Raw genomic sequence first — 12,812 nt, 5'->3', positions numbered from 1 at the left:
AACATTACATTACTATCATTTAGCAGATGCTCTTATCCAGAGCGCCCCACATAGGTTACACGGTTTTTACATGTTACCCATTTATACAGCTGGGTATTTACTGAGGAAACTGTGGGTTAAGTACCTTGCCCAAGGATACAACAGCAGTGCGGGGAATCAAAGAATCGATTCCAAGCGGGGGATCGAAGCGGGGAATCAAACTGGCAAGCTTCCGATACAAGCCCTGCTCCTTAACCACTATGCTACACTGCCGACGACACACAAATCAAGCACGGCCCTCTGACAGCACGGGATTCTCAGCTGACACACCAACAGCCTCTGCTCTGTTTAAACACCTTTCAAACATATGGCTCAGAGTAAACAGTAAAACATATATGTGCTAATTTTAAATAAACGTAATTTTTTATTGTTGTTTTTTGTGCTCTTTTATGCATGGTTACTAATGACAGTCATCTGCTATATGGTGGTGCTTCTAATGCAACATCTGCTGAGGATCCAACAGTGTGTGACAGTCCTGTTAATTAGATCACTGCGACTGGAGGGCTCAAACACAGGCTGACATCCAGCCTGCTGGAACTCCGGAGGAGAGGAGGAGAGAGATGGAGAGGAGAGATACAGAGGGATGGAAAAGAAAGATATAATGAGAGAGACGGAGAGAGAGAGATGGAAAAGAGAGAGAAGAGAGAGAGACAGAGAATGAGAGAGAGATGGAGGAGAGAGATACAGAGAGATGGAAGAGAAAGAGAGAGAGTGAGAGAGAGAGAGATACAGAGGGATGGAAGAGAGAGAGAGAGAGTGAGAGAGAGAGAGAGATACAGAGGGATGGAAGAGAGAGAGAGAGAGTGAGAGAGAGAGAGATACAGAGGGATGGAAGAGAGAGAGAGAGAGAGATACAGAGGGATGGAAGAGAGAGAGAAGGAAGAAAGACAGAGAGATGGGGAAGAGAGAGACAGAACGGGGCAGAGAGGTGACAGAAGGTGGGGAGGGGGAGAGGGGATGGCGACAGAAAAACGAGAGGAGATTGAGAGTGATGAAAAGAGACGAAGGGATGGGGGGGGTAAAGACGTACAAAGATGGAGAGAGAGAAAAGAGGAGAGGACTGGAGAGAGCAAGAAACAAGAGGGATGAGGAAAGAGATGCAGAGAGGGAAAGATAAAGACAGACAGAGGGAGCAGACAGTGGCTATCCGCGGGGGCGGGGCAGCAGTCAGAGGTCTCCACGTGTGGGACCGATTTGGGGATTTCATTAAGTGTGACTGACAGATAAGACTGGCGTGGGAGCAGAGCCAGGCGCTGTGCTAAGCGGCTAATCCCGGTGATTCCCTGCTAGAGTCCTACCACATCCAGCACACAGCTACGCACGGCTACAGACACTCTTATTCAGAGTAACTAACATAGGGTACAAATTCATGTTATCCATTTATACAGCTGGATATTTACTGAAGCAGTTCTGGGTTAAGTACTTTGCCCAGGGGTACAGCAGCAGAGCTGCAGCGGGGAATCAAACCAGCAACCCTTTCGGCTACGAGCCTTGTCCCTTTCCACTATGCTACACTGCTGCCCTATAGGGCAGAAACCTGCGAGAGATGTGTCAGACGCCGACACTCAGAGCGGAGTATTTCAGCTCACACACACGCCTGCTGCTCGCAGTGGAGCACTACAGCGCAGACACACCCGTGTTTCAGCTCAGCGGTCTGCAGGAGCCATGTCAGATCCTGCACCGTGGCGGCTAATGGTGCAGAATGGAAAGTCAGCGATGACACCAGAGACCACAGCGGGATGAGGCAATCTGGTGAATCTCGGGGTGAGTCGGGCTGCGCGTGTAGAAGGCGTGTGCCTGTCCCCGCTCCGTTCTGCCCCCGTCTCTGCGCGGCACGCTGTGCCACCGCCCCCTCCCACAGCGGTTTATCTGATGCTGTGCCACCGCCCACTACCACAGCGGTTTATCTGATGCTGTGCCACACGCGTGCGATTCATTAAAAGGCAGCGCTTTTCAGCATTACATCACTCGTGGCACAGCAGGCGTCCTCATCCAAGGTGGCTTACTTTGCGTGCCTGTATCACAGGAGTGAATGCTCTTGGGAATCAAACCTGCAACCTCTGTTGCAAGGTCAGTCCTTAGCCACCAAGCGCATGCCACAGTGACACCGCTTAGTGTGCCAAAGTACTGCGCTTGGGAGTCACATTCGGAGGGTGGCGTAGCAGAGCAGACATTCTCTCTCTCTCTTTCACTCACACACACACGCACACACACACACACACACACACACACACACACACACACACACACACACACACACGCACAGGGTGGAGACACCACGGGCACCCCTGAGGCATTCGGTTGAGGAGAGAGGAGTGCAGACACCGCCCCCGCCCTCCGGCCTCAGCCTGTGCTCCGGCATGTCGGTTTGGATACGAGGGGTGGCTCTCGCGGGCGCGGGAGGCACCCATCCCGCCGAGGGGCGTTTCACCTGACCGAACCCTTAACACAGTTACACCTCTCTGCCCTACCTGCTCACAGCCGCTGAAAACAGTGTCAGGAACTACATGTGCGGTTCAGAGGACACTCCGTCACTTAAGGTGCTCACTGTTTCTGCCTGTGTGTGTGTGTTTCCTAGGTAGCTGGGCAAATCAACACAGGCTGTAGAACTCAGGCAGGTTTTTAGGAGGCCTCCTCTCTGTAATGGAGGACAGAGAGTAGTGAAGCCTGTGACATGCTTTTAATGCTCTTGTATTAACTGTGTGTCTTATAGCCATATATAAGCTATGCATTTCACGCCCATGTATAAAATACATGCTTTACTTCCATAAATGAGCGTGTGTGTTTTATGCCCATATGTAAGCTCTGTGTGTCATACCCATACCTAAGCTACAGCACAAGCTTCTCTTGCAAGCAGACAAAGTAGTGATGTAATCCTTTTCTTAACACTAAATGCCAGGAGCCATCTCAAAGAATTCCATCCAGCTCTCTGGGAGGGGGTTCTTCCAAATGCTGTGACTGCATGGTCACAGGTATTTCGGTGAACATTTGTTTTTTTTTTTCCCCCCATTTCAGGAGAAGGTTCACTAGAAGGACCCTGCAGCGCTGGGATGACACAGGGCAGTAAAGCCTTAAAGCCACCCACCATTTCAGCACACGGTGAAGGAAAACGGAGGATCTGGTGTTTAAAATAAAGTTTGAAATAAAAAAGGTTTTGGTGTGACGTTTTTCACGGCACATAAAGGGTGCGTGCATCGTCATTGGCTGCCTCGTGGGCAGGGTGCTGTCACTGCCCCCATGATGTCAGAGGTGTCGCTAACGAATGGATCGCCTGCGTCGAGGCTACACCCACACACACAGAACCACGTTTTCAAACACAAACGCAAGCTCTGTCCAGCGCTAGCTGGGCATGCGGTCCCTATTGCAAAATCGCTTCCGCAAACAAAGGCTGCGTCCAAACTGCGTGCCCCGGGACCAGACAACTGTGTACAAAGCCTGAGACAGCCGGGGTGGTCTGTTTGGGACAGGGGAGAGGTGACAGACGGGGGGGGGGGGGGGGGGGGGTCGTCAGGGGAGGGGCTGACGTCTGATCTGCTGGGCCACCAGAGAAAAGGACAAAAACAACAGCAGCTGGTCTGGGACACAGACCCTGGCCGGGACGGCTTCACATGTGTCTGCACGACCCCAGAGACCCCTGGTGGGTCACAGCCGTCTCTCGAAACTCGCAGGGGGCAGAGAGGAGCCCTTTGGCAGGAGTGAAACTGACCCTACAGGGCAGGCAGGGGAGCTCTGCTCCACCTACAGCCACTGAACTCAATTAACATGGGCGTGTGATTTAACACACTCATACGCACACACAGACACCAGTGCGTAACACCTGTCTGTTAGGGCTCTGCTGCGGTGACTGTGTGGTTGGCTCATTCTTGTGATTGAACGTGAGGAGGAGGACTTTCGGTAAATGACCTCCACTTAAAAGGACACTTAAACTTAAAGTGTAATTGAAAACATAACCAAGTTTTAAAAAGGTCAAGTCAGGGCTGTGAGATGTTACTGTGGAGTGGGGTAAAAAAACAGGACCTTTTCTGTTTGACTGAGAGACAGGAGTTCAGGATAATCGCTTCTTAACGGCTTCATCACTTTATGCACTATTGACTAGGGTGGGGCCTGGCTCGTCTTGAGCATGCTCAGAAGAGTGAGTCAGCCAGGAACGCCTCCACACATCCAGGAACATGCAGCATGCATGGTTCCCTTGCGGTGCCAAAACCTTCAGCTAAAGAGTTTTGTTTTTCCAGTTAGACTCAGAGGACCACATGCAATTATACTATCCCAACAGATGCAGAAGCCCTGAGCTTCCTATGGGGACAGGTTATGCCCAGACAGCTCGAAAATCGCGTTGTGCTTGCATAACGTAACCCGCTAATTGCTGGGAAGTCACAGAAGCTGCGGCAGCAGATGGAGCGGTGCTACCTAACACTTCCCTCTGCAACATGTTCGGCATGTGCCAGAGAGCGAAGCGCTTGTATCGCTGGACAGACGATCCCACAACACCGTAACCCGACCTGCACCGGGCCACGCGGCCGAGAGAAGACTGCGGCATCAGCTGCTCGGAAGCCGAGCGTCTCCGCTCGCTGATGTGATTACAGACACTACCCAGACAACGAAATCTCAGAGAAACCTCTGTCTGCTGCCGGAGACTCACGAAACAAGGAGTTCTAAGATTCCAGGGTAGAAAAAGCTGATCCATGTGACAAAACCAGGACATTACATTACCTTATCGGTATTTAGCAGACACGCTTATCCAGAGCGACTGACATAGGTTATACTTTTTTTACATGTTACCTATTTATACAGCTGGATATTTACTGAGGCAACTCCGGGTTAAGGACCTTGCCCAAGGGTACAGCAGCAGTGCCCCAGTGGGGAATCGAACCAGTTAGGTTTTAGTTACAGGCACTGCTCCTCACCACCATGCTACACTGTCACTCTCCAGAGGGGAGAGGACAGCAAGTATCCATAATGAACAGGAGGGAAATGTGAACTTTCTGAGGTGTTCTTCTGGCCCTGTCCCAGCCGCCAGCCTGAGCAGGTGGATGGCGGAGAGCTGCGTGACTTCACCGTGACATCGCCTGGCCCCGGGCCCGGCCACCCTGGGCCCAAGCGGGTCAGAACCGTGACTCAGCACCGGCCTTCCCACTGCCACGGTGACCCTTCCACACTGCGGGCAGCCGCGAGCACAGCCACGCCTCATCAATACCCCAGCGCTACCTGGCCATGCATCAGCCTCTCCACGGCAGTGTTCTTTATCTGCGGGACAGCCTTCCGTCAGCAGGCAGCGATACAGCAGCGGGTGTGATGTGGGGAGAGTGCTCTGAATTATGGATCAGTGGAATATCCATGTGCTCCAGAAATACGACCTCTGAAGAGAGCAGATGGTGGACTGGCAGGCAGAGACACAGAGGGGAAAAGGGTGGGGCAGAGAACAGAGGGAGGGGGTGGGCCTCTCAGGGGGAGGGGCATGGCATTGTGGGGAGGGGCAAACCGGTCATGGGGAGGGGTAAATCTCTCGGGGGGGGGGCATGGGATAAAGGGGAGGGGCATGTCTCACAGTGGCGGAGGGCCAGGCCTCCCAGGGTGAGAGGCAGCCCGTGGGGAGGGGTCAGTGCAGTGTCAGCGGGACAGATGCACGCACCGGTCACCAGCTCCCTGACTTCGGCGTCCACAGTCTTCCTCAGCAGCCGCAGCAGGGCGGGGACTCCGCCCGCGTTCCTCACGGCGATCTTGTTGTCGTCCGTGGCCTTCCCGTACACCAGGTTCCTCAGCGCCCCACAGGCATTGCGCTGCACGTCCAGAACCTTGTGGTCCAAAAGGTCCACCAGGTGCTTGATCCCTCCCAGACGGCACACCTACACACACAGTTTCCAAAAAGAACCGTTTCATTTGTACTCCTGGGAAATTGATAAGGATCTAGGATTCTGACCTAAGCTGCACCGCTCGGGACACGATGTCCAAAACATCTAGCAGATATGAAAACATTCATTAAACTGGACAAAATCTGACATTCCAACTGCAAAGTCTTAGAATCTCAGAGTCAAAGCAGGTCAGTCCTGCTCTTATTCGGTGCTTATGCCGAGTTGAAAGAAAGTTATGAGATTCTCCTGGCCTCTGTGACGTGACTGTGCGGTGCTCAGGATGGATCTGCTGCATAGCACTGAACAGAATGAGCTCATCTCCAGCCCCCGCCCCCGCCCCCGCCCCCCCGCCCTGCTCGTCTGGCCCCTGAGAGGAGGTCAGAGAGAGCGCTCTTCTCCGAGGCTTCCATCCTGCATCTGAGAGACAGTGTGCTTGAGTGGAGGAGCTCTCTGCGGTCCGTGTGCGTGTGTGTGTTTCTGTGTGCGCGTGTGTCTGTGTGTATGTTTTTGCGTGCATGTGTTCGTGTGTTTCCGTCTGCGTGCGTGCGTTTGATACTGTGTTTGTTTCTGTATTCTTGCACGGATGCATTTGCTTCTGTGTTTCCGTGTGTGTGTTTGTTTCTGTGTTCGTTTCTGCCTGCACGCGTTTGTTTCTGTGTGTGTTTGTTTCCGTGTTTCTGTGTGTGCATTCGCGCGAGCGCACCCGCGAGTGCGTGCATGAGTCATAGGAACGGAGAGGTTTCCGTCGAGAGAGCCGTCAAACACTCCGGCGGCCGGCAGAGCCGCGGTAACGAGCGGGGCAGACGGTACCTCGGCCTTGACTCCGTTATCCCCAAAGCACAGGTGCTGCAGGTAGGCGGCAGCGTTGGCCTGCACGGACGGGAACTGGTGCTGCAGCATGTGGATGACCTCCGGCAGCTCCGGGTCCCGCCAGGCGAACTCTCTGCCAGACAGAAACGAGAAAAGGCTCACAAACCCTGATATGAGAGTGCTCTGGGCGATAACCTCAATAAGTCAAAGCCCTGCAAGAAGACATTTATATCCGCAAAAGAGATCTTGCTTGTTTTAGGTTTATTACATTTTTTTTTTCCTCCATCGCCAGACGAAAGTATATTTCAGATCTCGGAGTTTAGAATGTTCTGAGCTCGGAATGTTCAGACACAGACCCCCTCTCCTTTTTTGGGTGATCGGTTGCCTGGATTGAGGATTGAGAGCTGAGCCCTGACCTCCTCAGGCTGTTAGACGCTGCTGTTATTGGGAGCCGTGGGCGGCACAGCTGTGTCTGCGCTTATTCTGAAGGCGGCAGGTGGAGAAGCTCTGGACGCCGCTCCCGTTCAAATCTATTTTCGCGGAAAACCAGCCCCGAGCCCTCACGGCCCCTGCACATAACAAGCGGCTCATTTCATGGTTCCCACGGCAACGGCGCCGCCTGCACGGCGTTTCGCTCCGAGGGCTGTGCAGTCATTTGCTCTCAACGACACACTAAAATTCCCTCCACAGGGCAGGGCAGGGCAGAGGCGGGGAGGCAGGGGCGGGTATCTCAGTGCCCCTCTTTTCCCCCTCCCCCACCCCCCGAGCCCCCAGGAGCCTGAGACTCCCACCAAAACGCTGACGGGAGGATGACAAGGTCAGGCCAGTCTGCGGCAGCTTGACCGTCAGGGTCAGAAAGGTGCAGTTTCAAGCACTTCTGGAACATTCCCTTGAAGATACTGTGTGAACAAGGCCAATGCGGAGGTCTTGGGCAAAGCTGGGACAGCCAATGAGACGGAGGCAGTGAATATACAAAGGACAGCAGTGATGAAGCAGCTACCCTGTGGAATTACTGTGGGCTTAACGAAAAGAAGAAAGTTAACCATATACACAGACACAGAGACAGAGACACAGAAAGAGACACAGATAGAGACACAGAGACACAAAGACACAAAGACACAGACAGAGACACAGACATGCAGGGAGACAGACAGACCAACAGACACATGTCATACTATATCATGTGGCAGTATGATGTCGTATGTAGCCTCCATACACATCCATTGCTACACAGAACGCCAGCCTGTGCTAAAATCCGGCAGTGTACCGCACCTTGGGTCCTTCTGGATGCTGTCTATGGATGGCGAGCGGGTGGCCCCATCGTCCGTCACCACCTGCCGGGCGTAGCTGGACTCGGCGGGGCGGTAGTGGGCGGAGCGGTACGGCTCCGCGTAGGTGGCGGCTGTGTTCAGGGCATAGTTGCTTCTTTGGTAGGTCATCGTGCTGCGCTGGCTGGAGGTTCTCTGGAGGTTCCCGATACCTGAAAACACGTCACAGAGGCAGTGAGGAACCCGTCAGCACCTCGAGGGCTCTCCCTCTGTCTCTTTATCTCTCTCTCTTCATCATATTCCATTACATTGCATTGCTGTCATTTAGCAGATGCTCTTATCCAGAATGGCTTACATAGGTTACAGTTTTACATGTTTATATACCCATTTATACAGCTGGATATTTACTTAGGAAATTATGGATTAAGTAAGCTGCCCAAGGGTAAAGCAGCTGTGCCCCAGCGGGGGAATCAAACCAGCAACCTTTTGATTACAAGGGAGGCCACAGTCTCCATGGGTGACACACAAATAGCACCAGCAACAAATACACAAAGAGGACACGCTCCTGCTCCTTGCCACCATGCTACACTGCTGCCCCTTTTTCTCTCTCTGTCTCTGTCTCTGTCACCCTTCTTCACAGCCTTTTCACCATGGATGAAGAGAGTTTCAGTGCAGGGCTCTTTGCACAGTAAGTGCGGGTCAAGGCACCTGCGCCCAGTGCTGGCATCATTGTGTAGAAAAGACTAGACACCCACCCCCCCCGCCCCCCCCCCGCCAATCTCGGCTGTGTGATGAGCTTTCTGGCACAAAATGGCTGCGGTGGGTGACCCAGGCAGGTGCAGTGGATGACTCAGACAGGTGCGCTGGTGCTGGTTAATGCAGGTCGTCCCTCTCACTATAACGAGCTTCAAAATTCAGGAAAGGCATGATATGAAAGCAGTCCACTATGACCACTGTAAAGTACAATATTCCCACAACCAGTTTCCAGCGATACTGTTTGCAGGGATAAATATATACATCTAAAAATAAAAATCATTTTAAACAAGGTCAGCTAATTCTGTTCTTGTGCGCATTACGCGTTTTGCATGAACGCGCCGCATTAAGCACTGCGGCAGTAATGTCCTGACACCAGGCTTTATGAGGAAACACACTGTACACATTACCGAACGGAGACAGCAGGCCGACGGCCCGGCCTTTTTCTGCACCACGCAGCAGTTCCTCCGGTCTGGAAGCAATTAATGCAGTGGGTAAAAGCAAAACTCCCATGATTCCAGAATGAACCGGCCGCACGATTCCTGGAGACGTTTTACTGTTGCTTTTTTTACGAGGAGAGGCCCTGAGAAACATGTCCTTCGGGTTTTCCTGTGGGGGGGTGACCCCTCGGTCGGAGGCTGGGGCTCGGGGGTGCCCCTCTCGAGGGGGTGGGCGTCCCCGTGTCTGAGCTAGATGGCCACGGCGGTTCTCCTCCTTCCTCAGCAATGTCACCCGCGCTCCGGCACCACCCACGGTCACCCTGACGACAGAACCGCAGTCTCCGCGGGTGACACACAAATAGCACCAGCAGCAAGCGCACAGAGAGAGGACATCCTGTTATGTACTTATTCAATTTTTCAGTCCTCCTTCCCCCCCCCCCTCACCCACGTGCTCCCTCTACCACCACGGGGACCGGGCCCGGACGCAGGGTGTGTATTTTTTTCGGAAGGGGCGCCCAAACGTCAGCTCGATGCCCCGTTCCAAACATTGCATTTTTCACATGGATGCACTTTTCTCCTCGCCTCTTTATTATTTCAGATCTGTGATGTAACCGCTGTCTTCAGGCAGGGCGCGAGCCGCAACGCTGCGCTAACTGGAGCAGACCGACCCCAGGAAGTCACACAGCGCAATCCACACAAAGCTACTGAATTAATATCCGCCAGAAATGCGAAATCTGGGGAGGAATTTATGAAATAATGTCTGTAAATGAAACAAACACTGACGGTAAGATAAAAAGGACTTTAAGGAGACCAAACAGCTTCCAAACACTGTCATGTAACCCCCCCGCCCCACTCCTGGCTTTCATTAGAAACCCTACCCACAATTCAGCTGAGCTCTAAAGGGTAACCTATGCTTGATTAAGCTTGTTAAAAAAATTTGCATTCATTGCTCATTTCTGCGAATTCTTTTCTTTGCGCGGCAGATCAATATTACCATTTATCATGATAAAAACCACATTCAACTCCACAGAAACACACGGACAGCCATAAATAAAGAATGTTAGAAAATAGCACTGGAGAGAAAAAGGTCATTAAAATTTAATTTCACAGCATGACAAAGAGTGCTCGGGGATCAAATTGGATTTTCTCTAATGAAGTGGGTTTTTGTAAAGACTCCAAACAGACTTTTTTCCCCTCTCCGTCTCCCTCTCTCCCTCTCCGTGGCGCAGCGTAAACACATTACGGCCGCTTATCTGCAGGAGCTGTCCTCAGTATCAATGCCATTTATTAGCGGACTTATCGGCCGGAGAGGATCTGGGGCCCGAGCTGCAATCTCCGGGAGGAGAGGGAGAGAGAGAGGAGGGCCCGCAGGAGCCAGGGAGGAACGCGGGCCGAATTTTAACACCCGGTGGTTTTCCCCAAAATCGTGTTGCCGGCCGAGCGGATGCCCCCGGCCTTCCCTCTCCGGGCCTTATCACTGTGACACCGCAGTAACTGGCTGCCTTTGTGTTCAACCCCATTACGGCAGCATCGGCTTTTTTTTGATGTTCCTCCCTTTGACAGAGAGACCTGGACGAGTTGGCTGTCTGGAGAACGAGGTGCTCTCAAGAGGGACGTGCTATGGCCAAAAACCGCAAGGCGAGAGTGGCCGACCTGTCCGAAAATGCGTCCACCAGGAGATGCACCTGGGACGCTGGCGTAGGGAGAGGAAGCAATACGCAACATGCCCTACATTGCGGTCCCGCATCCTCTCCTGGAGTGTCACATGACTCCTGCAGATAGCACACTCACGTGTCACTTGAATCTCTGCCTACTGCCTTGAATCTCTCCCTACTGAGACACTTTCTTAACCCTTTAAGAACAATGCAAGCCTGCTCTTTCTACCATGGCCTATCTTTGTCTGGTGAGTGTCTTAATCCAAAGGGACTTCCACATCATACGTTTCTACTATGCATGTATACAACCACAGAATTACAGAACAATTCAGATTAGCAATCTTGCTTGAGGGTCCCTGGGCATAATATCTGGTACAGACCACTACCCTGTATATAACAAGCCCAGTTCCATAGCCACTCTCCCAAAAACTTCTACACAGCCTGTGTACTGCACCGTCATTGGCTGCATGCACACTGAACTGTCATTGGTTGGCTCATTTGGCCAATGGGATGCGTAGCAAGATGTTTATGACGTGTAATGCAATGTGTTTTGGATTCTATGACTTACTGACTGCGGTGTATGGTAGTATACCTGGCTACCCTTACTTTTTGGGCTGTCTAGTCAGGCTGCACAAGTTAACCTGTGGTAGGACTTGAATAGTGTTATACTCACACTCACTGGTCTGCGAGTGTTACTAGCCTGGTCTGACACTATTAAACAGACAACTTGAATGGACATACTTCTGTGGCTTTGTGCTGGAAGTCGCTCTGGATAAGAGTGTCTGCTAAATGAATGTAATGTATTGTAATGTAATGTAATGTAATGTACCTGACGCGGTCCTGTAGATGACGCTCTGGGAGCCGTGGTTCAGGTCTATGGTGCCGTGGTTAGGGCTGCGGTACAGTGGGCTCTGGAAGGTTCTGTCCTCGTAGATGGGCGTGATGTGGCGGTCGGGTGAGATGGCCGACCGCAAGCCCTGCCCCAGCTGGCTGTGCTGGCTGGCGTAGGAGCTCCGCAGACCTGGGAACAGCAGAGAATATCTCACAAAGGTGGGCGGAGCCAACAGAGAGTATCTCACAAAGGTGGGCGGAGCCGAGGCAGAGGCCCCTCCTCCCTCTGTGACACGGAGATCCACTGGAGTCTACACTCTACATGGAGAAACAGCAACGCCCGAGATAAACCGGGGAAGGGGAAAAAAAAATCAAAGGCTTCAAGAAAGCGTTTTATACAAGCCTGACACTTAAGCTGCTGAGGACTTAATTGAAATAAATTTTGGCCTCATTTCCTGCTCTGCGTAATGTTACAGTACATTAGGTGCTACTTTGTCAAGTCATGCTGCCTCCAGCCCTGGTGTCCTTTCAGCTAACAAATAGGCTTGTTATTAAGCTCGAATTCCAATTCCACCTTTCAAACAGATAGGGCACCACACAGCGCGCACCTCCCTCACCTATTTAGCATGTAAAAAGGATGCTCTGGGGCTGGCGGGAACAGAAGTTATTTTCCAAGGGCAGGGGCCCCTCCTCGGAGCGGGGCGGGCCTGCAGAAGCTTGCCTGGGAGTCAGACCTGGGTTTGAGGCACTGCGTTGTGTAACAGGCCAGAAGAACAAGCCCCAGCGACGGGCAGGATGTGGGTGTGTGTCTGGAACAGGACGGAGGTTACGCCATTCACTCTCACACCCATGGGGTGGTTTGCCGGTGAGAAACGCCGGTGAAGGACGTGGGGACGGAGTGAAACTGAAGTGATTGCTGGGCACTGAGCAAGTCGGTCAGCACTGAGAGCCCTATAATGCAGACATAATCAGCTCCAGTCTGGGTTACAATGTTAGCAGACTATCACTGGGAGTCTGCAGGATTTACAGCGACCTTGGTTTGGATTGCCCAGGGTTCACTGTGGATGGATCAGTGTACCAGAGCCTCTGATGCTCACCTTATGCACATATAAAGCCAAAAACAGGTTATCACTGGAGTGGATTGAAGCTGCAGTATGATTATGGTAC

At 52.4% G+C, this 12,812-nt stretch overlaps 1 protein-coding gene across 4 annotated transcripts in view; it reads right to left on the bottom strand.

Moving 5' to 3' along the window:
• The window catches only part of LOC118785448 (plakophilin-4-like), a 76,985-nt gene that overhangs the window by 11,508 nt on the left and 52,665 nt on the right, over positions 1 to 12,812 (bottom strand). For all 4 annotated transcript variants that reach the window (XM_036540086.1, XM_036540088.1, XM_036540087.1 and 1 more), the window contains 4 exons: positions 11,644 to 11,835; positions 7,971 to 8,178; positions 6,699 to 6,831; positions 5,669 to 5,882 (listed from right to left, as the gene is read on the bottom strand). In XM_036540086.1, coding sequence (XP_036395979.1) covers positions 5,669 to 5,882; positions 6,699 to 6,831; positions 7,971 to 8,178; positions 11,644 to 11,835 — 747 coding nt within the window. The remainder of the gene's footprint in view (positions 1 to 5,668; positions 5,883 to 6,698; positions 6,832 to 7,970; positions 8,179 to 11,643; positions 11,836 to 12,812) is intronic.

Source organism: Megalops cyprinoides, chromosome 11 (assembly GCF_013368585.1).
Source record: "Megalops cyprinoides isolate fMegCyp1 chromosome 11, fMegCyp1.pri, whole genome shotgun sequence".
In the NCBI taxonomy this organism is placed as follows: domain Eukaryota; kingdom Metazoa; phylum Chordata; class Actinopteri; order Elopiformes; family Megalopidae; genus Megalops; species Megalops cyprinoides.
The sequence above is the reverse complement of the archived record's forward strand: the minus strand, read 5'-3'. Positions and strand labels throughout refer to the sequence as shown.